The sequence below is a fragment of the Cotesia glomerata genome, linkage group LG3 (genome assembly GCF_020080835.1).
Source record: "Cotesia glomerata isolate CgM1 linkage group LG3, MPM_Cglom_v2.3, whole genome shotgun sequence".
NCBI lineage: Eukaryota > Metazoa > Arthropoda > Insecta > Hymenoptera > Braconidae > Cotesia > Cotesia glomerata.
The window spans coordinates 16,940,157-16,966,855 of record NC_058160.1 but is presented as its reverse complement, the minus strand read 5'-3'; the positions used below and the strand labels follow the sequence as shown (position 1 = coordinate 16,966,855).

The window sequence follows — 26,699 nt, the reverse complement described above, 5'->3', positions numbered from 1 at the left end:
AATTAAAAATTTCACCATTTTCAGGCTTTTAAAATTTGTTTTTGTAATATCTCGAAAACTATTATAGCTACAGACATTGGTCAAAGTTCATTTTAAAGGGGATACTTAGGACTAGAAAAAAAAAATTTTTTGAAAAATCAAAAAGTGGGAAAATTTTAAAATTTTAAAAATCGTAAATATCAAAGCCCGCTAGGAAATTTTTAACTTCCCGCTAAGAAAATCGAAGATTTTCAAAAATCGGGAAGTTATTGTTTTCACCCCGTTTTGCAAAAATCGAGTTTTCATCAGATCTCGACGTTTGAAGGTCACAGAAAGCTTCCCTGACTATCCCCGCGAGGTTGTCACGGTGTCTGTATGTATGTATGTGTGTGTGCGTGTGCGTGTGTGCGTGTGTTTTTTTTTTTTTTTTTTTTTTTTTGGGGGGGGGGAATCCTTTTTACGGATTCTAGGCATAGCTGTTTGGCCTGGATATGTAGCGACTCGACGCAGCGTCATACTAAAACTCGACACTAACGCCCCTACCCACTAAACCCTAAACCCCTTATCCTTCTTTCCTCTAATCCCTCATGGAAACCGCCGTCAGGCATTACTTCGTGAAGGGAGGATCTAGCTACTGCTCTTCCTTCTGGTGGCTAAGGTGTTAACTACCTTCCTTCTATCTTCTGCTATTTGCTCTTTTTCTTTCGGTGGAACGCAAGTCTTTAAGGACTTCTGTTGCAAACGTGTTGGTAGCGTTCCAGGCAGCTTCTGATGACAACATTGCTTCTACTAGTGAATCTGGTTGCATTCTCTGGTTCAGGATCCTCTCCAGTTCTTCACGCTATGGATCGAAACGAGGACATACAAAGAAGACGTGCTCCGCGTCTTCAGCAGCTCCTGGGCAGGACGGGCACTCCGAAGAGTCATCGTGCTTAAAGCGGTGTAGATACTCTCGAAAACACCCATGTCCCGACAACATCTGCGTAAGATAGTAATTGACCTCACCGTGATTCCGGTTAAGCCAAATGTCGATCCGAGGTATGAGACGGTGCGTCCACCTACCCTTCTCTGCAGCATCCCATTGTAGTTGCGATCGGCCTATGCTGTTCTGCCGTTCTTCAATTCTAAGTTCTTCAGGGATCAGTGCAGTTGACCTTTTTCGTTGGTAAAGGGCCCGTCTTTCCTCTGCTAGAACTCTAAGAGGTAGGGTTCCAGCAATGACGCACACTGCTTCTTCTGATATAGTGCGGAAGGCACTAGCTACTCGTAGGGCACTCAGTCGATATACTGGTCCAGCCTTTCTCCATGATTCTTGTGTCTTTAATGCGTCGGCCCAAATGGATATTCCGTAAGTGAGCACCGATATGACTACTGATGACAATAATAGCCTCCTGCTCTGTTTTGGGCCTCCGACGTTCGGCATCAGTCGTGCGAGACTAGCCCTCACTACTGACGCTTTGGCACTGACATGTTCTACTTGCTGCTTGAAGTTGAGTCGGGCATCAAGCATCACTCCCAAATATCGGATATAAGGTTGTGATGTGATTTCTTGTTCGCTGACTTTCAGCTTAATGGTCTCTACCACTTTTCTAATAAGTACTGCCTCAGTCTTGTGTTGCGCAAGTTGCAGGTTCACTGCATCCATCCACCGGTTAACGTGCTCAAAAGTGAGATCGAACATATGATTTATCTCGTCAAGGTGTTTGGCAACGATCACTACGGCTACGTCATCTACATATGCTACGAGTTTGACGTTTCTTGGCAGAGTTAGTCTTAATAGACCGTCATACATAATGTTCCACAGGAGCGGGCCTAGAACTGAACCTTGTGGTACCCCTCCAGTAATATCATACTCCCTCGGACCGTTCTTCGTGTCATACTTCAGGACCCTGTTTTCAAAGTAGCTTGCTACGATCTTAAGGAGGTATTCTGGTATATTCTTCTCTTGGAGGGCCTGCATGATGCATTTCCAATTGGCGTAGTTGAAGGCGTTTCTGATGTCTAGTGTCGCCATCAGGCAATACTTCTTCGTTCCACCTTTCCATCTAGTTCCTGCGATTGCTTCCTTGGCCGAATCAGCAACCTGTTTGATTGCGTCCAGGGTTGATCGTCCTTTCCGGAATCCATACTGATTGTCTGCCAGGAGTGGGTCGACTACTGCTTCAATTCTCTGGTGAATTATGCGCTCAAATATCTTACCCGCCGTATCTAGCATGCAAAGTGGTCGGTAAGATGACGGTTCTTCTGGTGGTTTCTTCCCTTTAGGTAACAGTACCAATCGTTGCTGTTTCCACTTACGAGGAAAAGTCCCCTCCTTGAGGCATGCATTATAAGCGTCTAGGAATAATGTTGGAGCTGCCTTTATGATGGTTTTCAAGGCTAAATTAGGGATTCCGTCCAATCCCGGCGCTTTATTATTCCCTACACGGTTACAAGCCTCCAGCAGTTCTTCTTCAGTGACAGGTGGAATGTCGTCCAGTTCGCCTGGCGCCAACTGGTAATCAAAGTTGCGTTGCTGTGGGAACAGTGCAATGACGATTTTCTGAAGAAGTTGAGGACACGTAGGTGATGGCATTTGTTGTTTTTTCAGGTGGGTCATAACCACCTTATAAGGCCTACCCCACACGTCTTTATCCACCTCGTATATAAGCTCTTTCCAGCATCTTCTTTTGCTCTCTTTGATGGCTTTATTCAGTTCACGACGCGCCTTTTTGTACTCTGCGATCAGCTCCGCAGAGTTAGGTCGTCGATAGCCACGCTGGGATATTCTTCTTTTCTTTAGACACTCTTTCCGAAGAACACTGATGTGGTCGTTCCACCAGTGCACTGCCGGGCGTTGGCTTATGCTGTGTTTCTGGACCATACTGGCGTCACAGGCCTGGACAACTCTTTTCATCAGGTCCTTGGTCATTTCTTCTGCGGATCCAGTAGTAATCGGTTCACTATTAAGGGCTATTACCAATGTGCTTGTGTCAAAAGGCTTCACTTTCCATCCAATGGTATTGAATGACTTGATTGGTCTTCTTGTATTCCGGTTATGTGATATTTCCCAGAGAATTGCCTTGTGGTCACTGGCTGTGTAGATATCCATCACCTTCCAGTCGTATTTCCCACTGATGAGGCTGCTGCTGACGAAAGTGAGATCTACGATAGAGCTTGCTTCTCCTTTAGTATAGGTTGGCGTATCACCACTGTTGAGCTGGACTACATCTAGTGTAGAGAAAGCTTCTAGGAGTGCTTTTCCTCGCGCATTTGTCTGCTTGCTGCCCCAGTCTACTGCCCAGGAGTTGAAGTCACCGGCAATCGCGACCGGATAATGCTGCTTGGCGTCCTCGGTCAGTTTGTCCAAGAATTCAGTGAATTCAACAATGGATAGGCTAGGTGGTGCATAACAGCTGTAGAAACGGATGCCGTGAACTGTTGCTGCTACAAAGCCGGCATTATCATTGTTAACTACACTCTGGAAGGGATGCTTACCACAAGACCAGATGACAGGTACCATTCAGGTATCTGTATGGCTCTGCTATCATTACTAAGTCTAACTCTAGTTCTCTTGCTATTTGCATAAGCAGATCATGTGCAGCTTCGCAATGGTTTAGGTTTAGCTGCAATATCTTCATGTCTGTTTATTTGTTATCTTCTGGAGTGCCTCTTTAAATACTGGGCACCTGGATGCGCCTGCATGATGGGCCGCGTTCTCCGCACTTTGGTCCGCGCATAATACACATTTCGCTGGGTTTTTGCATTCAGCAATCTTGTGTCCCTCTTGTCCGCACCTAATACATAGCTTAGACCGATCCACATTGCTCTTGCACTGGGATCCAAGATGTCCAAAGTGCCAGCACTTGAAACATTGGATTGGTCTCCTCGTAGCTCTGATTCGGCAGTTGGTCCAGCCGATCCGGACTTTACCGCTTCCTGTCAATATCTTCCGCGCTGCAGCTGCTGGTAGTGTCACAACAACTGTCTGAGTACCTCTGTAGGCCTTATGAATCTTAATTGTCCCTAGTGGTATCTCGCAGGTTTCTCCGATTTCCGTTTGCAAGGCAGCCTGAATATCCTCCTTGGTTGTGGTACCGTCAAGATCTCGGATTTCGACGTCTTCCTGTGGCCCTTTGCAGATTACCTTTGCGTCTTCTTGGAGGATGTCCGCGATGGTCTTCTGTAAGGCTTGGCCTCGGTCAGCGCTCTTCCTCGAAAGCGTAATCAGCAAGCTCCCGGTCCTAGTTCTTTGGATCTTATCCACTGTAGTACGGACCTGTTCGTCAGGGACGTCCTGCTTTATTCGCTTCAGAATTTCAGCATACTTTGCCGTCTCTGCGGGGCGGATGATCAGTGCGTCCGGCCTGATCCGTTTGCGCGGTTCTTTCCGATTAGGCTCTGGCCTGGACTCCTTCGGCGGTTGCTTCTGGAGCTTTTCTACTGCTTGCTCTCTCTTGGACTTCCTTGACTGGACTTTTTGCCATTCATTCACCTCCTTTTTTCCGCCGTTCTGTGTTACCGCGTTTTTCGGGGGACTTGGTTTAAGGTCCTTCTTCTTCTTAGTACGTTTGGTCATTGAGTCTGGGGAATTTCGTTCTTTCCTTTTCCCGGGCTTGATATCAGTTCCAGTTTCCTCTCCGTCTTCGACAACTGACTCGACGTCACCCTCGCCACCTGTGTCAATCTCCTCGACAAACGTGTCGGCTTTTGCTAGTGAAACCGCTGTCACTCTCGTCTTCATCACGATATTACCGTGTTGTTGTTGGATCTCCTGCCATTCTTGGTCCAGTTTTTTGAACCTTCTCAGGGCACTGCAGATGTTCGTCGACTTCGACTTGATCTCCTTGTGGACATTTTGCTTGGTTTGGAGAAAGTCCTGCAGTCCACTGACTAGCTTCTCCAGATGTGCCAGCGCATCTGTCCTCTTCATCTTTGCACTAAGTAGCAGTGCGTCTTGTTGGGCATGAGGCCCGTTTTCACTCTTGTTTGTTTCCTGTGCATAACTCATACTTTTTAATTTACCAGCGCATCGTACGGAGTGGAGTGGGTTGCCATAACTAGGAACGGGTGTACCCTCGGAGATAGTACTCCTACCCCAGTTCCCTGAGGCCTAGCCGACACTTAGCCAGTCCCGGAATACACGGACGGACTAGACTCGCTCGGAGCGGTGAAGATTCCGATCTCTAACACTCACTGCGTACTTCCTGATCAAGGCCCGAAGTGGCTGGCTCCTGATCCACTGCTGCAACTTACACCTCGGTAGAGCAAGCTCACATCAGCCGTGGCCTGCATCGTCGGAAACTACGATACAGGTTCCGGTCACTCCCAGTGGGTCACAGCAGAGAACGATCGTCTTGTTAGGTCAGTTAGTGCGACCAACCCATTAAAGGGGAGTTTTGTCCACGGGAGCGTATTTTGTTTGGTTATTTTGCTTGGCTCCTACCCGCTGTACCTCATCAACTAAGAGATTAAGTGTCTTCCAAGGACAGCGAGCGTTCTCCCATCCGCTCGGGGAGACGCGCCCGGTAGCAGTATCTCTTCTGCCCCGAGTGTGTGTGCGTGTGTGTGTGAACCGCTTATAACTTTTGAACGGCTTGACCGATTTCATCGCGGTTGGTGCCATTCAAAAGGGCTTGACCAAACTTAGATTTTGAAAACTATTTGGACCGATTCAGATCAATAGATTTTGAGAAATCTTCAAAAAACTGAAAAAAAAAGTTTTTTTCAAATGTGGTTTTTTTGGAATAACTTTTATACGGCTTGATGGTTCAATTCTAAAAACTACTCAGCTCTTAACCTCAAAAAACCACGTCGATCGCTACCAGTCCGATCAAAATCAGTTGATTCGTTCGAGAGATATCGTGAACGAAAGAAAACCGAAAAAAAGTGTTTTTTCGGAATAACTCCGAAATTCCTAGCGCGATCAATTCAAAATTTGAAATTTTTTGTGAGGTTTGAAAAACTGCGTCGAATGCTGCCAACCGCGTGAAAATCGGTTTATTCATTTAAAAGTTATTGCGCTTTAAAAGTTCAAAAAATAGTGTCTTACCAAATCCCTATCAGACTTTTGAGCTCGAAGAGCTCAAAAGCATAGGAAAGCAATCTCTTTGAGCTCGGAGAGCTCAAAATAGCCCATAAATTGTATTTTTAAGCTCGAAGAGCTCAAAAACGTCATTGGTGCAATTTTAAGCGCCTAAGTATGGAATTAGCGGGAAGTTGCAGGGATGTCCTTCAGGGTCAACCGTTTTTCTAATTTTTTTTTATAGAGTACCTTTCACTAATCTAAAAATGTCCTGAAATTTTCAAGAGGGTGTTTTTTTTTTTTTTTGAAGATATACATTTTTGAATTTGAAAAAAAAATTTTGTTTTTTTTTTTTTAAACTTCGGATGATGTTAAGTTAAATATCTAAAGTAGCAGTCATTCGTTGGTGGTTGACAGATAAACATATTTATGCAATCTCGATATAAAGATAACGGTTGGCTTTCATTTTCGAGCTTCAATTTTCCAAGTTTTACACCATTAAATAAAAGTTTAAAATTTTCGTGAATAAGGCAAACGCATACTACGTGAGTACCAGATGCACGAGAAAAAACACATTCAGGTGGCCTTAAACTCATAAATTTTGAAAAACCTACTTTATCAAATGGGTATTTCTGTTTAAACGATTGGTAAATTTCGGTTGAATTGCCCAATACTAATCGTTTTTTTGGAGTAAAAGTTTCACTGTTTGAAAGACAAATTTCAGATGGAGAACTTGAAAAATTGGATAACTGCAATTTCTCAGATAAATGAAAAGACATTGTTTCTTGTATCATTGACGGGTTTCTTCTTGATCAGATGTATTGTTATCTATATTTTGAAAAATATTCTCCACTGGATCATTTTTCACGATGCTCATAGATTGTTTGGCTTCAAATTCGATTTCTTGAGTTTTTTTAGTTTATCATGAATTTTTTTCACACATGAAATATACAATTTACTTCCCGGTACAATAGAAGGCATAATACTTTTAGATCGATTATAAAATTCAAAACTTACTACTTTTGATAATTTAAGTATTTTAATAACATGAATTTTATACGGATCAACACCAAATTTTTGATTATAAATGTAATCGACATGGAATTGTTTGTTGTAGTCACCGCAAATAGAATTAACAACTGTTCCACTTCTCACATTCAGAGAAATTCGATCTGTATCGGAAAAATCTTGACAATCAATTAATTTTCTCATACTCACGTAGTATGCGTTTGCTTTATTCACGAAAATTTTAAACTTTTATTTGATGGTGTAAAACTTGGAAAATTGAAGCTCGAAAATGAAAGCCGACCGTTATCTTTATATTGGGATTACATAAAAATGTTTATCTATCAACCACCAACGAATGACTGCTACTTTAGATATTTAACTTAACATTATCCGAAGTTTAATAAAAAAAAAAATTTTTTTCTAAATTCAAAAATTTATAATTTCGAAAAAAAATGTGAGCCGTCATGGAACGCCTGGCAGATGTGAAACATCGTGTGTGTACAAGTAATATGCATAAAAGATAATATTATTACAGGAATTAAATATAGCCTAATGAAAAAATGAAGTATTACGAATTTCTTACAGAAAATGGTAACTTTATTTAATAAACATTTATTTACATGTGATATAAAAATTCGATATTAATATCAAGTGTCCACAATTTAAATATTTTCATCTGTGACTTCAGTAATAGTTATATTCGATGTTTCCTCTGCCGGTATTACTGTGACGATTGGTCGATGATAACTAAAGTACGTTACAAAAGTATTGGATGAAACATTATCAAGATATCTCACAAATACAGCATCTATTGTTGTTCCATATTTGGTAGTAGATTCTCTTGGATTGTTGTTGATTTGCAATTGAAATTCTTTTTGAAAAAATGTCATTAATGGCATTGATTCAGCTCTTGCAAAATTTACATTAAAATCTCCAGCTAAAATTAATGGTAGTTTATGTTTATTCGTTTTAAAAATTATTAAACCTCTTTGACTACAAGGAAATAACCTTTCATGTAAAAATGAAATTATATGATCCATTTTGTTATTAGGTGAAATGTATACTACAATCATAATTAATTCACTTCCGTCTTCTAGTTTAACATGTGAAGCACACATATCACCAATAGATGTTTGGGAAACATGAACTTCTGTAGCATTTTGAACTGCTAGATCCATGTTGAGTGTAGTAACATGTGAAGTGTTGTTGTTTTTGTAAATGGCCACTCCAGCGGCTCTAACATTTTGTCGTTTAAATTTTGCAATACAATGAAAGTTACATAAGTCAACTGCTTCATCTGCAGGACACCATGTTTCAGTTAGTAACAAAAAGTTATTATTTCTGCCAATAGAATCTTGTAAATCAGCAGCATGTTTTCTGAGACTTTGACAGTTTAAAGTGTATATGGTTAATTTATTTCTGGAGTTCATAAAATCAGTGATCAATCCTTGTAATGTAGAAAGTCTGTTTAAAGATAATCTTTCAAATTCGTGCTGTAAGCTGGAAACTGATGGATCAACTCTCCTTCCATGATAAAATCTTAAATCATCCGTACTGTTACATATAAACAACCCTTCAGCACTTGTTACTCGTGTTAAAGCTACGTAAAGTAATGGAATACTATGACTTTTACTATACTCATACACCACCTCGTCATAAGTACCTCCTTGAGACTTATGAATAGTCATAGCACATCCTGATATCAATGGAAAATGATTTCTTTTTCTCACAATAGTTTTATTATTATTGAGTGATATTGTTGAAGTTCAGAGTGTGGCTTCAATATACTCATGAACTCAAATCTTAGTTAATTATTGCAATATATGACTAAAGATTTGCAAATATAAATTTTATTAATAAATTTTTCCATATTAATTCCTTCATGAATAATAAAAAAATAATTAATTGAAGATAATATTAATATAATTTATATAATTATTAATCTTAATATAATTTATATAATTACTAATATGATTAACATGAATATAATTAATTAAATATAAAAATATAATAATTACATTTATAGACACTTGAAAAATACGATCTACTTACTGATGACTTGGTAGTATGCCATAGTGTAGTTTCACTTTCTTTGCACAAGGTTGATCACTTTGATCTTCTGAGTTATCACTATCACACATATTTTATTGTCAAAAATTAAAATAAAAATGTTTCACATCAAAGTTAAATAAAACGCAGCTTATGTGTACCGTAGTAAACAACAACGTCGAACTGAGTGAGAAGCCACACCGTACACTCTACTACATATAATATAATATATATATATATATATATATATATATATATATATATATGTATATATATGTATACCTCAGTATAGCGTGGCGACCCGTCGCCACACCGTACACTCTACTACACATAAAATATATATATGTATACCTTAGTATAGCGTGGCGACCCGTCGCCACGGCAAGCGTCGCCACGCCAACAATTCGGTTTACAAGTGAGCCTATAGATGTTTCACATAAAAAAAACACCCTCTTGAAAATTTCACGAATTTGTACATCGCGGTTCACGTAAGGACAAAAAGAGCCCGTACCCCTATGAAGCAAAAGGACGACAGAGAAAGCCCAAATACGATAACAAACCGCCAAAAATAATGATAGGAGACTCCAAAGTCAAATTTAAATTAAGCGTTAGATACTTAGAGGTACACTTCGACGAGGGCCTCAAAGTGAAAAATCACATTAAAACAAGGCGCGCGAAACTAAGTAGGGTATTCGGGCGCATGCGGCGTATTGCGCGGGCAGAATGGGGATTGCGATACCCAGCTATGTCCACCATATACAAGGGTTTCTTTATGCCTGTCGTCACATATGCGGCGGCAGCTTGGAGTGACCGTTGTGATAGGGAGGACTGGAGACATCTTCGAGCACTTCAGCGTCAAGCGCTAATAACAACAACTACTACCTACAGGACAGTTTCGCTTGACGGGATTTGCGTAGTCGCGGGTGCAGTGCCCATTCAGCTCGTAATAGACGAACGGTGCGCGCGATATAACCTCCGTATCGGCAAACAGGCTACCCTTGGAAACGTCACCGTGCAGCCAGATGCGGAGGATCGCCTTGTCACCCTTAGAACTGAAACCATACGTCGGTGGCAAAAACAATGGGATACATCAGAGAACGGCCGCGAAACTAAAGTCTTCTTTCCAGACGTAGCAGAGCGTCTAACAAACAAATGGATCAGCCCTAACTTCTGGCTGACCCAAATCCTAACCGGCCACGATTGCTTTAGAGAATACCAATACAAGTACGAACATGCGGGTAATAGATTCTGCGACGAGTGTAGGGAGAATGGGTTAGGAGAAAGGGTCGACAACGTGGAGCACTTAATGCTTGAATGCCATGAGTACGAGCCTCAATGTGAGGTGCTCAAGGACATATGGGGTGGGAAAGTGGAGTGGGCGAGCGTTGCGCGTGCGATTGCCACATCCCAAAGTAACTTCAAGCTTTTAAAAGGTTTCAGTAAAGTAGTAATGTGCTGCAAACTCCAAACCCAACTAGCTAACGAAAACACGACTAGGGACGAGACTCAACAGACATCCACCTAGGTAGAGTCGGAGCGCCTAGGCACAAGCGATATGCTCCACACAATTGTGAGGACAGTATAAAGCTTTGGATGACTGCCGTAGAATAAGTTCGGGAAAATGACCACAAATACAAGTGCCCGGGCACCCTACACACGCAAACACTTACACGTAAAATCATACTTTACACACAACACATCACACAAACAACATGGTCTTCAATCGACTCCGCCTCCCCGTGGTCCCCGCTGGATACTGCTCATATCCTGTAGGTACATCTCGATGTGCCTACAGGGAATGAGTTGCCAGAGGAGTCGATGAGAGTTGCACACACTTACAATTATACGCAACTCTTGCAGCTGTTCAATGAATGTGTATAAACACAAGAGAGCGGTGGTTTTTCCTTGTCCACGAACTGAGCTGTGTTCTCGCTATGGTGGGGGTAGGACAAATATACGTGCGTGTATAGCTCTTGTGAGCCCAGGAAACGGCCTCTTCGGAGGTAGGCGAAAGCCTCGCCATATATTCTTCTTGAAAATTTCAGGATATTTTAAGATTAGTAAGTGGTACTCTATAAAAAAAAATGAGCCAAAACTTTCATAGCCGGCTTTGATTTTTACGATTTTTAAAATTTCAAAATTTTCCCACTTTTTAATTTTTCAATAATTTTAACCAAAAAAAAATTTTTTTTATAGTCCTAAGTATCTCCTTTAAAATGAACTGTGGTCCATATCTGTACCTGTAATAGTTTTCAAGATATTACAAAAATAAATTTGAAATACCTAAAAATGGCGAAATTTTGAATTTTGCATAACTTTTCGAAAAAAAATTTTTCAATTTTTTCCTTTGGCACAACTTTGTTTTATGATAAAAGCAAACTTGTGACCGAATTTCATCCAAATCGGAAGGGGTCGATTTAACATGGAATGACCCATATATATATATATATATATATATATAACATATATATATATATATATATATATATATATATATATACACACACACACACGGATACGGACATCATCGTGGAAACATTCGGGGAAGCTACCTAGGACTTCAAAAGGTCAACATATGTTGGAAACTCGATTTTCGAAAAACGGGATAAAACTAATAACTCAACTTTTGAAAATTTTCAATTTTCTTAGCGGGAAGTTGAAAATTTTTTACTATTTATTATTTATTTTTGTAAGAACGCGGAAGTTCATGAAAAGTGTTAGTTAAATTCAAAGTCTAGATCTAAAAATTTAATTTTGTAATACGCCCAGAGAAGTGGGCGAGGAACAGCTGGTTAATGAAATAAATACAAATAATTCTTATGCTACCATCTATCATCTTTTTTTTGTCCTTATATACTAGACGAAGTCGCAGTCGTAGTTCATCTTCTCTGCGGATACGAGTGCGGGAAATAGCTGATAGCCGAGATCACAGAATCCGTTTTCGTAATCGATCTCCTACACCGCTCCGCTCCCGATCACGATCTAAGTCAACTGAAAAAAAAAATATAGATAAAACAGAAAAATTAGTCGATGAAAGCAGATTAGACTGCATTGAAACAAGCCCAGCTGGTACACCTTCTCAAGACAATAACCATGGAGATATCGATATGCGATTGTCTACAGCCAGCCAATCAATTCAAAGTGTCGTTGCCTTAACATCAAATATATCGAAGAATCAAATTGGAGAATTCCTACTTAAACGCCGCTGTCGTGATTTCGATGGTAATTATAAGTTATTAAATTTTTCACTCACCAGTTACTATAATATTTTTTTAATCTAGAAAAGGGGTATTGTATGCGTGGAGATTTATGCCCATATGACCATGGTACCGATCCTGTTGTGCTTGAAGATGTAGCACTCAGTCGAGTTTTAACATTTGGACCTCATGGTAGTCAAACTGTCGGTACTGAAACAGTACCTACTATATCCAATTCATCGTTAGGACAAAATGGAACCGGACAACCACCTCATGTTCCTCTTGCAAATTTACCACCTCCTAATTTACGGAATCCGCCTCACTCTAATATGGGTATGTCAAATTCATTATTATTTTAAGTTCTAATGTCGGTTTTAGAATTATTATATTACAATTTATTAAAATTTGGTATGTCAGTAGATTGCGATGAAGTTATGATCGCATTGCACTTTAAAGTGCTACGGTGAACCATTATTAAAATAGTTACTTTGAAAATTTCATGATTTCTATTTAGACCTTTATGAATGATCACTGGACTTATCATGTATCATTATTACTATCGATTAGATTTTAGTCAAAAATATAAGAAAATATATGCTGTGTTCCAGACTCTTAACAGTACGCTTTTACAGTATGTTTTCGTAATAGTAATTGTTAGTAGATACATAACTAGAAAGTATTTTATTTACTGTTTCTCTCCTTCTACCGCGATGATGTCTAAATTAAAATTTGCGAAAATCAATCGAGATAACGTACTTACATATCAAATTTTTTTTCTATCAATATCTTCAGTATTACCTTGAACTTTTATTAGTAGTCATATTCTCGATAGGAGTTACTGTAACTTTTATTGCGGAAAGTCTATAATTTTTGGAATTAAAATCAGTGAGTACATGACAATAAACGAGTCTCTTTACTGTTTTGTTGTGAAAAATGGTAGGACGTAAAAATTAGAGACTTCAGTGAATGTCATGTTTCGTAAAAGCTTATCATCATTAATGATCTTTGTTAAATAATTTTCAGAATACAATCCCGATGCTCCAAGTATGGAGCCAAGAATATCATGGAGCCGGCATTCTCAATCTAATGTGGGGATTTACGGTCGTGGAGAGCGTGAATTGATACGCGTTCCAGTCATCCCCCATATACAACCTCCTGAAACTGTTCATTCCCAAACAACTAGTTCATTAAAACGAAAACAAACCTTCGATTTCAATCGACTCGGTCCTAAGCAACGACTCAATCATAACTCTGCCAATTGTTCTCTAGAACTCAAAAAAGTTCCTCGTACTTTGAACAATATTACCCAATTAAATAACCACTTTTCTAAATTTGGTAAAATTGTTAATATTCAAGTCAATTTTGGTGGTGATCCGGAAGCTGCTCTCGTAACATTTCAATTACCATCTGAAGCTAAAGCTGCTTATCGTAGTACTGAAGCAGTCTTAAATAATAGATTTATTAAAGTTTTTTGGCACAGTAATATTAATAATACTGCAGCTAGTAGTGCTATTGAAAATGTCCCACCCGGCTGTCGACCATCTGTCAAAGAAAGATTAGGTGCTGCTGTACCTTTGTCAATAAAATTAGATGACAATGAATATGTTCCCACGCGCCGCTCTAATGATGACCAACAAGAAAATGAACGAGCACCACAACAGCAGCAACAAGAGCAACATCCACAACAAAAACAACAGCAGCAACAAGAAAAGCAAGTATCCCAACAAAAGCAAGATCAGGAACATCAGCAACAACAACAAAATAAAAAGCAGCTCCTACCAGATCAGCAACAACAATTGCAACAATCACAAGAACAGCAGCAACAACAAATATTGTTATTATTAAAACAGGAAAAAGAACAAGAACCAAAAAAACAGGAGCAACAACTTTTACTTCTACTACAGCAGCACCAAGAACAACAACCACAAGAACAGCAACAACAACATCAACAAAAACAATCCACAACCAATTTTACAATTTCTTCTCAGAAAAATAAAACAATAGCTTCTACTCGAGAAGAAAAAGTTTATGCTATCAAAAAAACTCAAGAAATTTTAGCGGTCAAAGAAACACTGAAGAAAAAACAAGAACAAAAGCGTAAAGAAGTAATTAAAATAACTGCAGATCTCCGAAAACGTAAACAGGAACTTTTGGATAAAAATTTAATGGAGATTCGCACTCTAATCGAAAAAGCAGAAAAAAATCCAGAGCAGAAAGATGCAATAATGGAAACAATTAAAGTAATACAACAATGTATTGATCAATTGCGTAAAGATCTTGCGGCGAATGGACAATCTAGTGGAACAAAATTATTAGTCAAATCTCGAGAGCAAACTCAAAAAGAAATACTTGATGCTGAATTAGATCTTATGACTGCCCATCAGGAAGGACAAGATGCTGGTGAGTTGCAGAAGAGGCTAAATGAATTAAGAGCTCAAGCTGCGGTGTTGAGTATAAATGCTACCAAGGGTACTAATAAAAATGTGAAATCAAGTCGAGTAGTTCGTGGTGGTCACAATTTTACGTGTCGTGGTCGTGGTAATTATATGCATGTTTCTACAGATCATCGTCCAACTAGTCTTCTAATTTCCGGGTATGAAACTGAAGAGAAAATGGAAGTTCTTGCTCACTTCCAGGTAAATTATGTACTTATATAAAAGGCAATTAATATCATTTCATTCTACTGTCGAATTTTAGGATCCCAATTTAGTTGATATTTAGCTATATTTTTATGCTCCTTGAAAGAAGTATAAACAATTTTTGTCAATTCTATATTACGTTCCTAGCTAAGGAAGTTGGATTGCGGTTATAACACCCATGAAGAAGTCAAATCTTTACATAACATATGCTACAACATCCAAGATTTGATGTCAGATCGTCGCTGATTAAGAAATCTAATTTGAAATGATTCAATCCATGCAAAGTGTATATCTATGAATTAGAAGATTTAAATCATTTTGAATTGTTTCAAATTGTTTTTAATAATTTTCAATTAGATATCTTAGTCAGAGGTATACAATTTTTTCTGTTCCCAGGTGAAAGTATGTTAAATAGTTAATGTTAATTTGAAAAAATAGTATCTAACATCTCGCTTACTTCAGTGTGTATTCCCGGCCATGCAAAGAGTTAAATTGTAAAAACGTTTTTGAATAAGTGAAAAAATAAATGAAAGTTAGAAATTGCGTATATATACGCAATATAGACGTTATTTACATGACGTAAATAATGTCTAAAATAAATTAAATGTACGGTAAAGTAAAAAAAAAAAAACAGTTATTTAAAAATAAAAAAATTGGCAAATAAATTTATTCGTAAAATCTGCAATTTAAAATAAAAGCATCAATAAAGTGTCGCCAATTTGAAAATTACCGAATTTTAAATAAATAATCATAAAAAATTTTATATATTAAAAAATAAATAATTGATAAGTATGAACATCTTAAATAAAAATTGCTTATTTTTATTTTTCGTTAAATTTTCATGACCAGTAAATATATAAATTTTTGACTTAAAAAAATGAAACCAGGCATGATTTTGTAGGAAATTTAATGCCCTTCAAGAATCTGCCATCAAAAAATTTTTATCTCAAGCGGTTCGAAAGTTATATTATTTTTAATGAAAAAAGATTTTTTTACGTGTTATTTAAATGGGAAACTTTGAATGCTCACCGACACCTTTCAAAATGAAGCTAAACAAATCCTGCCTTGCAGGGAAATTTTTTTTTTCTATATAGGGTTTATTTTAACCCATAAATTCGATAGGTTAGTTTTTTTGGCTCACCCTAATGTTCATACTTATTAATTGTATATTGATGTGAAACATCTATAGCCGCACGTAAAACCGATTTCTGGCGTGGCGACGCATGCCGTGGCGACGCGTCGCCACGCTATATGATGGTATATATATACAGTCTATATGCAGTAGTGTGTACGGTGTGGCGACGCGTCGCCATGCGCAATCGACTGTGCGATTCTCTCCCAATCGATCCGGCGCTAAGCCATCTCTCTCACTACACTGAGCTCGGATACCTATAGTGTATACTCCGTAGTGTATATATACAGTGTTGTTTACTACAGTACACATAACCTGTGTTTTACTTGAAAACAAATTATTTTTCTGATAATAAAATGTCTGACTGTGATAATTTAGAGAGTGAAAGTGACCAGCCTCCTGTAAAGAAAGCAAAATCACACTATGACACACTATCAAGTCATCAGTAAGTTAATTATATTTTTATAATTAAAGTATGCATTTATCTGTGCATTAAGCACGCGTATATTTGGTGTGTTTTGAGCGCCAGTAAATGTAAAATTTACTCTCTTGGTAGATTAAAATTCACATAAATTTCATTGCATATAATGTTTTTAAATTAATTATTAATTTTAATTTCATTCTTATTGAAATTAATGCATTAAAACAATTGCTTAGAGAATAAATTTATTAAGACTGACAGAATTGTATTTCAAAATCAGCTGATGGCGTGCAGCGCATGAATGTTTTTCTTATTTGTTATTAATATGAACATTAAAAAATTAATTAATTTTTATAATCATAATGGAATTTATAGTGAAACATTCATTATTGATATTTATAATTTACGATATTTAGTAATATATTGAAATAACTAGCTAAGATTCTTGAGTTTACTAATGAATTGAAGCCAATTTAAATTTTTCTGTATATTTTAATGACATATTTTTTATAAATATTTCAGAACCCAACAATCATCACAGGGATCACAAAATACTATTATTGAAACTGGACATCACCAAGATCAGTTAAACACAAGACATACTATTAATGTTATGTAAGATTTTATTAATCTAATAGTACCAGAATATACTAATTTTTATTTAAGCTCTCAAGGAGGTACATATGACGAGGTGGTCTATGAGTATAGTAAAAGTCATTCTATTTCATTACTTTACGTAGCTTTAACAAGAGTAACAAGTCTTGAAGGATTGTTTATATGTAACAGTCAGGATAATTTAAGATTTTATCATGGAATAAGAGTAGATCCATCAGTTTCAAGTTTACAGCAAGAATTTAAAAGATTATCTCTAAACAAACTTACTACATTGCAAGGACTGATCACTGAATTTATAAACTCCAGAAATAAATTAACCATTTATACTTTAAACTGCCAAAGTCTCAGAAAACATACTACTGATTTACAAGATTCTATTTGTCAAAGGAGTAACTTTTTATTACTAACTGAAACATGGCTTCCTGCAGATGAATCAGTTGACTCACCTAATTTTCATTGTATAGCTAAATTTAAGAGACACAATGTTAGAGCCACTGGAGTTGCTATTTATAAAAACAACAATACTTCACATATTACTACATTCAACATGGATTTAGTAATTCAAAATGCTACAGAAGTTCATGTCTCCCAAACATCTATTGGCGATATATGTACTTCACACGTTAAACTAGAAGATGGAAGTGAATCGATGATGATTGTTGTGTACATTTCTCCTAATAAAAAAATGAATGACATCATTTCATTTTTACACGAGAGATTATTTCCGTACAGTCACAGAGGTTCAATAACTTTCAAAACCAATAAAGACAAACTACCATTGATTTTAGCTGGGGATTTCAATGTAAATTTTGCAAAAGATGAATCAACGTCATTAATTACGTTTCTCCAAGAAGAATTCCAATTGCAAATTAATAACAATCCAAGAGAATCTACCACCAGATACGGAACAACAATAGATGCTGTATTTATTAGATATCTTGATAATGTTATGTCCAATACTTTTGTAACATACTTCAGTTACCATCGACCAATTGTCACAGTAATACCGTCCTCAGAGTCAACATCGAATATAACTATTACCGAAGTCACTGATTAAACGAATTAAGTAGTCACGATTTGAAATAAATTCGTAAATTTTTTTATTTAATGAAAATAAATGTTTATTCAATAAATAGTCATCGTTATCTGGAAAAAAAAAATCGTAATATTTTATTTTATCATTATGACATATTTAGTTCCTATTACAATCTGTTCTTTTCTGCATATTACTTTTACAAAATAATTTCGATGTTTCACATCTGCCAGGCGTCCCGTGACGGCTCACATTTTTTTTATTTAATTTAAACCATTTTTTATGATTATTTATTTTAAATTCGGTAATTTTTAATTTAAGATTTTCAAATTTTAGCGTTTAGAATCTTCCAAATTTAGGGTTGGCAATAAGTCTCCAAACATAGAACCCAACTTAAATTAACGAACGCGATTGTATATGCACATATATTTGTGAGCTTGAAGCAAATTCTGAATTTTATTTATTTTTTCACTTATTCAAAAATGTTTTTACAATTTATCTCTTTGCAAGGCCGGGAATACACACTGAAGTAAGCGAGATATTAGATACTATTTTTTCAAATTAACTATTTAACGTACTTTAAGTACTCCTACACAGCGTGTGAAGATTTCCCATTTAAAATATCCGCCAACTTTGATTGATTTAACTATCCGCTCAGAAAATTGAAAATTGAAAAACATCAGGGTTATTGTTTTTACCCGTTTAGCAAAAATCGTGTTTTCATCGGATCGTGACGTTTTGAGGTTACAGGAAGCTACCCTGACTATCTCCGCGATGTTGCCACTGTGTGTGTGTGTGTGCGTGTGTGGATGTATGTAAACCTCATAACTTTTGAACGGCTTGACCGATTTGATCGCGGTTGGTGCCATTCGAAAGGGCTTGACTATGCTTAGATTTTGAATATACTTTGGAACAATTTGGACCGGTAGATTTTGAGAAATCGCAAAAAAACTACAAAAAAAAAATTTTTCAAAAGTGGTTTTTTTGAAATAACTTTTAAACGGCTTTACCGATCATTTCCAAAAACTATTCAGCTCTTAACACCAAAAAACCACGTCGATCACCGCCAGTCCGGTTAAAATCGGTCGATTCGTTTGTGAGTTATCGTTGACGAAAGAAAACCGAAAAAAAAGTGTTTTTTCGTAATTACTCCAAAATTCTTCGCTCTATCAATTTAAACTTGAAGATTCTTCATGAAGCTTAAAAAACTGCGTCGAATGCCACCAACCGTGTGAAAATCGGTTCATTCATTCAAAAGTTATTGCGATTTGAAAAATCAAAAAATAGTGTTTTATCAAACTTCTATCAAACTGTTGAGCTCAAAAGCATACAAAAGCTATTTTTTTGAGCTCGGAGAGCTCAAAATAACACACAAATTGTATTTATGAGCTCGAAGAGCTCAAAAACGTCATAAGTGCAATTTCAAGCGTTTAGATATAGAATTGGCGGGAAGTTGCAAGGATGGCCTTCAGGGTCAACCGTTTTCCTAATTTTTTTTTTTTTCATTTCTCTAGCTCAGTGATATTTTATGGTATAATCTTGTCCAAAAACAGAATTAAATGTTCTACAAAAGTGTCCATTGTCGCGAAGTCGTAACTCATACTGTTGGGGTAGTATGGACCGTTAAACCGAATTTTTTCACAGGATTCTTGTTTTTTCTCTCATTATCTCATAAACAACAAGACTTACTGAAAAAATGTGAACGATAATTTGATAGGAAATTCAATTTTCTACAAAAAAAGGTCCTTAACACAAAATCCCTAAGGTTGATATTTTCTGATATTAGTCATTGAAGTTTACGTAGCATTCAATTCTAATTAAGTGTCGAATCAAATCTTAGAAAATATTGATTTTGTTATTTTTATGATAATTTTTATTAGTAATTACTTATTGATCAAGTTGCAAATTTAACGAAAAAATTTTTTTAATTATATTTTTCTAAAGATTTTTGGGTGGTATGGGAGGTGATGAAGTTCAGTTTGAAGCCCCTGGAATTTGTCACCATGCAAGATGGCTTATAGAAGCTCTTTATTGTTTGAAAATATATTTATTTTTCAAGCAGCTTAAAGTATCAGCGAGAGATACAGATTCTTTACGTAAAATTTGTGATTTTGTTATATTGTTTTACGTGAAAATATCGTTCACTGTTCCAAACGCGATAAAAGCCCCGAACTCAGACTTACAATTAGAAAAAGATCTTCTCGAACATCGAAAATTTCATCTGGGAATCGCTACTGCAGCACTTGGAAAATTATCTAAACATCTATGGTATTTGCATAAACAAATTGCTTGCGTGGCGCTCTTTGATAATACGGTATTACCAGAAGAAAAATTGAAAATTGCGAAAAAAAATTAAAAATATTGTAGCTGTTAAGAAATCAAATGAACAATACTCAGTGCCTTACAAAACAATTACTTCACTCAGTGAAAAGAACCTCAGCGATTTTGTGACTCCAAATTCAGTTTTCATCTTTAAACAATTTAACCTTTCTTATGAATTTTCAAATTCTGAATTATATAGGGTAGAAATACTGTATGTAGGCCAGTTTACCTTTGTTGACCACTTTATTTTCAAATTATTGTATAAATATTTCTATAAGAGCAAGACTTTATGAATTCAATTCGTATAAATGTACTAATTCATAAATTCTAATAAAAATTCTACTTGAATAGTTAAATTTTAAAAAAAACTGGCTAGAATAACTGAAGTATTACGGTAAAAATACAGCATTTATATCGTATAAATACCGAATCTTTACGGGATTTCCAAAACCGTGAGGGTAAGGATCTTGTAACAAAAATTTACTATTTTACATCACTACTCGACGGTGGATACGTCGAGCAAAATAGAAATTTGTCCAGGTCGCCCAAAATGAATAAAAAAAAAAAAAATAGAAGACTTAGGAGATGCTCTCACTTTCCTAAGCAACACTGCAGTGATATAATAATAATAATAATAATAATAATAATAATAATGATAATAATAATAATAACGTCGCGTATAATTTTTAATGATTGATCTAGATCCTGAGTAGACATTCGATCCTTTGACGACGACGTTTATAATTTAATAGAAATTATATCTAAATATTATTGAACTGAGATATACCCGAATTCTTCTGTCGGGTTATCTCGACGAACTACAATTATAAATTTAAAATAATAATGGCCGACTCGAGGACCCAAACGCGTGGCTTTCGGGATAGGTATTTCACTACTATATCCCTTACTAACGACGGGAACAACGGGAGACAACGCGCCGTGTGGATATTAATTTAGCTTAACTTGTGAGTACTCACCAGGAAAAAAAAGGGACTCGGACCAAGGCGCTAGATCCACACTCCTTACACTATGCGGACTCCCGCATGTTTGTCGATTAATTTTTCACGAAAAACTACGAGGCCTCGTGTCCGATCACGAGGGCCTCTCAAGCCACATACCGAAATTACTAGTCCCTGTGCTCGCAATCGATACTTTAGGGAATCACCTGAGCGAGCAAGGAGCTATGATCTATTGCCAATTATCAATATTATGCTTTTGCATTTCCCTTATTACCTGTCCCGATACCCATCGTTGGACCTTGGCTTTAAATGCTGAAACAAGCTTATATGTTGTTGCTGTATAAAAATACATCAATAATTAAAGAAAATTATAACAATAATTTTAATATCAATAGTTCAATATTAATATCTGAAATAAAAATCAACTCAATTACTTATGAACTAATGATAATAATATGATCATTCTCAAATATAAATAACAATAAATTAATTAATTAATCAAATTAATACAAAATAGTCAAATTTTAGAGACACACCATGTGTTGATCTGTTGCCAACACTAGGCACAGGGAGGGACGCACACGGGAATAAAATTCGTGTGACAAGCTTTTTTGTAGAAAATTGAATTTCCTATAAAATTATCATTCACATTTTTTCTGTAGGTCTTGTTGTTTATGAGATAATAAAAGACAAAACAAGAATCCGATGAAAAAATTCGGTTTAGCGGTCCGTACTACTCCAACAGTATAATTTTCGACTTCACAACAATGGACACTTTTGTGGAGCATTTAATTCTGTTTTTGGATAAGATTATACCATAAAATGCCACTGAGCTAGAGAAATTAAAAAAAAAAAAATTTATTCATGTAGTTATTTTAAAAATAAAAAAAAAAAGAAATTTGACAATGTTATTTAAATGGGAAAGGAGACCCCCTCTTGCGCCAGATAAATTTTTGAGATAATGAGCTCAAACTTTAGGAGAATTTTTTTTTTTTATATTGAAGAAACTTTAAAGATATGTTTAATCGAGAAAAAAAAATTAAGAAAACGATTGACCCTGAAGGCCATCACTGCAACTTCCCGTTACTTTCGCAATTAAGCACTCAAAATTGTACTTATTACGTTTTTGAGCTCTTCGAGCTCAAAATATAATTTTCGTGTAGTTTTGAGCTCTCCGAGCTGAAAAGTCTGATAGAAGTTTAATAAAACACCATTTTTTGAATTTTCAAATTAAAATAACTTTTGAATGAATGAAACGATTTTTACGCAGTTGGCAGCATTCGACGCAGTTTTTCAAATTCTATATATTTTTAAACACAAATTGATCAAACTGGAAATTTCGGTGTAATTCGAAAAAAACACTTTTTTCGATTTCTATCGTCAACGATAACTCACGAACAAATCAACCGATTTTGACCGGCTTGGTGGCGATCGACGTGGTTTATCGATGTTGAGAGCTGATTAGTTTTTGAAATTGTTCGGTTAAGCCGTTTGAAAGTTATTAAAAAAAAACCACATTTATAAAAATTTTTTTTTCGCAGTTTTTTTAAGATTTCTCAAAATCTATCGGTCCGAATCGGTCCCAGTTGTATTCAAAATCTGAGTTTAGTCAAACCCTTTCGAATGGCACCAACTGCAATCGAATCGGTCAAGCCGTTCAAAAGTTATGAGAGGTTTAGATACATACATATACACACACACATACATACATGCAGACATACAGACACCGTCGCGGGAATAGTAAGGGAAGCTTCCTAGGACCTCAAAACGTCGAGATCTGATGAAAACTCGATTTTCGAAAAACGGGGTAAAAACAATAACCTGATTTTTGAAAATTTTCAATTTTCTTATCGGGAAGTTAAAAATTAGGAAAACGGTTGACCCTAAAGGCCATCCCTGCAACATCCCGCTCATTCCATATTTAAGCGCTCAAAATTGCACTTATTACGTTTTTGAGCTCTTCGAGCTTAAAAATATAATTTTCGTGTCATTTTGCTCTCCGAGCTCAAAAGTCTGATAGATGTTTAATAAAACACTATTTTTTGAATCTTACAACTGCAATAACTTTTGAATGAATGAACCGATTTTCACCCAGTTGGCGGCATTCGAGTGATTCCGAATAAACACTTTTATCCGTTATCTTTCGTTCACAATATCTCACGAACGGATCAACCGATTTTGACCGGCTTGGTAGCAATCGACGTGGTTTCTTAATGTTAAGAGCTGATAAGTTTTTGGAATCGATCGGTAAAGCCGTTTGAAAGTTATTCCAAAAAAGGCACATAAAAAAAAAATTTTTTTGTAGTTTTTTTTTGAAATTTTTCAAAATCTACCAATCCGAATCGACCCAAATTGTATTCAAAATCTAAGTTTGGTCAAGCCCTTTAGAACGCCTTTAGAACGCCATCAACCGCGATAAAATCGGTCAAGCTGTTCAATAGTTATGAGAGGTTTACACACACACACACACACACACACACACACACACGTTCCTCCAATACCATCACATGGCCCTTTACCATGTGCTGTTGCGAAAAAATTCCACTCAGAATCTAAGAGAAAGTCTAGGTTGTTAATAGTTACTGGTAAATAAAATTAGTCTTTCTTTATTTCTTTAAAATTCCTATTTAGAGCGAAAATATATCAAAATCAATTTATTATAAGTAAAAAAGAAGTACAGAGTTTAAAAAATCGGTACTGATAATAATTTATAATTTTTAAAAATCGATAAATAATAGTAATTATGCAAGGACCATTACCGGATCGGGCTTAAAAGTTGAAGGAAGGATAGAAGTTAAAAATAGCAAATTTTCAAAAAAATCGACGGATTCACAAAATTTGGAAAACACAATTAAAAACTTAAAATTAAAGATCTTAATGAAAAGTAATTTGAATATTTTTTCTGAAACGGGCATTTAAAAACGAAAATTTTGAAAAAAAAACTTTGAATTTCGACCTTCATTAAAAATGTTGGGAGCAAAAAACCAAAAAAGAGCGGTTTTTTTTAAAAATTCGATATTTTTTGAACCAGTGATAAAAAAATCTCAAAATTTATCAGGAGGCCTCTTTTGAAGGGTACAAAAAAATACCAAAAAATTGAAAATCTAAAATTTAAATTTTTGAAACCGTCCGATTTGGTGTGGGATGCCCCATATATATTAGGGTTGCCCAAAAAAACCGACTATTTGTTTTTTTTTTTCGTTTCGAGTGAAAAAATGTTTGTTTTGGATGTTTTAAGAATTCTTTCTAAAGGACAGCTTAAAAAAAAATTTTTAAGAGGTCGCTCCAAATTTTTTTTAATTTCAAAAATCGTCAAAAATCGAATTTTTTTGTTTTTTAATTTTTTTCTCGTTACGTCATAATTTTATAGACCAAAAAAAAAAAAAATAAGTTCCTGAAAGTTTCAGTTCAAAATTAAAATTTTAAAAGTTCGCTTATAATTTTTTTTTAATTTATTAGTGCATTACTTTAGATTTTTTTGAGCGACCTTTTGATATTCAAATTAAAATTCCATGCATTTATTTTTTTTTTATTTAGTACAATAATCGATATAAGTACACCACGTGATGTACTAAAAATCAAGCACAATATAGAAAACATAATTTTTTTTATAATATAATAATTTTACAAAGAAAATGTACCATTGTATTTAATTGTTTTTTCTCTGAGTTCTTAATATTTCGTAAATTTATCTGAACGCCTCTTCTTTTTGCCAAATTTCTACTATAGCCCCGAGAATTAATTTACAATTACTAAAAGATCTGGTTCAATTGAAAGAACAAAATCAAAAGTTAAGTTCAGCAGCACTAAAAAGTTTTTCTCGACATTTATGGTATATTAGTGACTATTTAATTGGATTAGCATTTTTTTACTCTGAAATTTAAAAAAAATTATGAGCGACCTTTCAAAATTTAAATTTTTAAATTTTTTAATAACATTTTGTCACTCGAGACTTAAAAAAAAAAAATAGTCGGTTTCGTTGCGCCACCCTAATATATATAATTCATATTTATTATTTATTTAATTCTTTCCATGAGGGCAACTTAACCATGACACAATAAACAAATCGTTGAATAAATGAATAATAATTATAATAATAACGATTGTCATTATCATAATTGTGTGCAGAGAGTAGCCAATCGTTTGTTACACAGCGCTCACTATTCTCCTAACACAACTCATATTACTGACCCCACACAACTATAATCATGACAAGATAGTAACTATTATGAAAGAATGATGATAATTATAAACATTTAATTTTCTTTGTGTACTGTTTAAAATACTAATCAATGAAGTTTTATTATCTCCGTGTAGCTAAATATCAGGTAATTTAGATCGCAATATTCGATAGCAGATTGAATTCTTATGAAATTCTCCAGTATTATCAAAATATTAAATTATAAAAATATAATTATAGACTGATAAATATAGATTTCGATATTTTAGCAATTCGGCGAAATAGTCAATCAACTAGTTGATGATGCAACTCCGTCTATTGTACTCAATTTCAAGTCGAGAAAGGAAGCTGAAATTGCGATGCTCAAAGGTCGCACATTTCAAGACCGGTTACTTTCAGTAACATGGATTTCGACGCATCATTTACATCGTGGTGGTATAGGAGCAACACTAACTACTAATCCTCATTCAGTTGTTTCTTTAAGCTCCGATCAAGTGAGTATTCTAGATGAAAAAATAAATTAAAAGTGTAACATGGTCACTACAAAATCGCGCATTTTAAAACCCATTAAATTTAAAGACTTACCGTTTTCAGAGTTTTTGTGTCTCTCAAAAGCGTTGACTTTTTCTGAACGTTTTCTATCTATTTAGCTTTTTCTTTAAATTGTCTCAGATATTTGAATTGATGTCTTTCGATTTTCTTTTTTTGTTTTTCTAATTCTTGAAAGAATTTTGTTTTTTAAGTTTAAGTGGTTTTTTGGAACGAAGTTCCTTATGGGGCGTTGCGGAGGGGTACTCTAGCCGGCAAAAAACGTCCGTAAAGTTATAAAAAAAGCGTGAGATTTTCATTTATAGTCTATGTATGATGGCTATACAGTGTCTAATGTATAGTCTACGTGATGACTGAACTTCGTTCCTATCTGGTGTCTCACACCACACGGTTTTTAGTAGATTTTATAAGAATCTAACTATTGCAGCCGTCCTCATGGCGCAACTTTAAAAAAATTTTGCCATTTTATGACCCTGAGTATGAGTTTGTCGAGCTGAGTCAGAAAATGTAGTTCGTTCAAAAGTTTATATATGTATATATTTATCAAACTGTTCGATTTCTTTGAATCACTGCAAAAAACTATCAATAAACATTTTCTAGAAAACTAAATTC

The 26,699-nt window shown here is 35.6% G+C and overlaps 1 protein-coding gene across 1 annotated transcript in view; it reads left to right on the top strand.

Moving 5' to 3' along the window:
• The window catches only part of LOC123262304 (zinc finger protein swm), an 84,442-nt gene that overhangs the window by 31,875 nt on the left and 25,868 nt on the right, over positions 1-26,699 (top strand). Inside the window, exons 5-8 of the mRNA XM_044724488.1 lie at positions 11,901-12,262; positions 12,322-12,570; positions 13,261-14,873; positions 25,808-26,032. Coding sequence (XP_044580423.1) covers positions 11,901-12,262; positions 12,322-12,570; positions 13,261-14,873; positions 25,808-26,032 — 2,449 coding nt within the window. The remainder of the gene's footprint in view (positions 1-11,900; positions 12,263-12,321; positions 12,571-13,260; positions 14,874-25,807; positions 26,033-26,699) is intronic.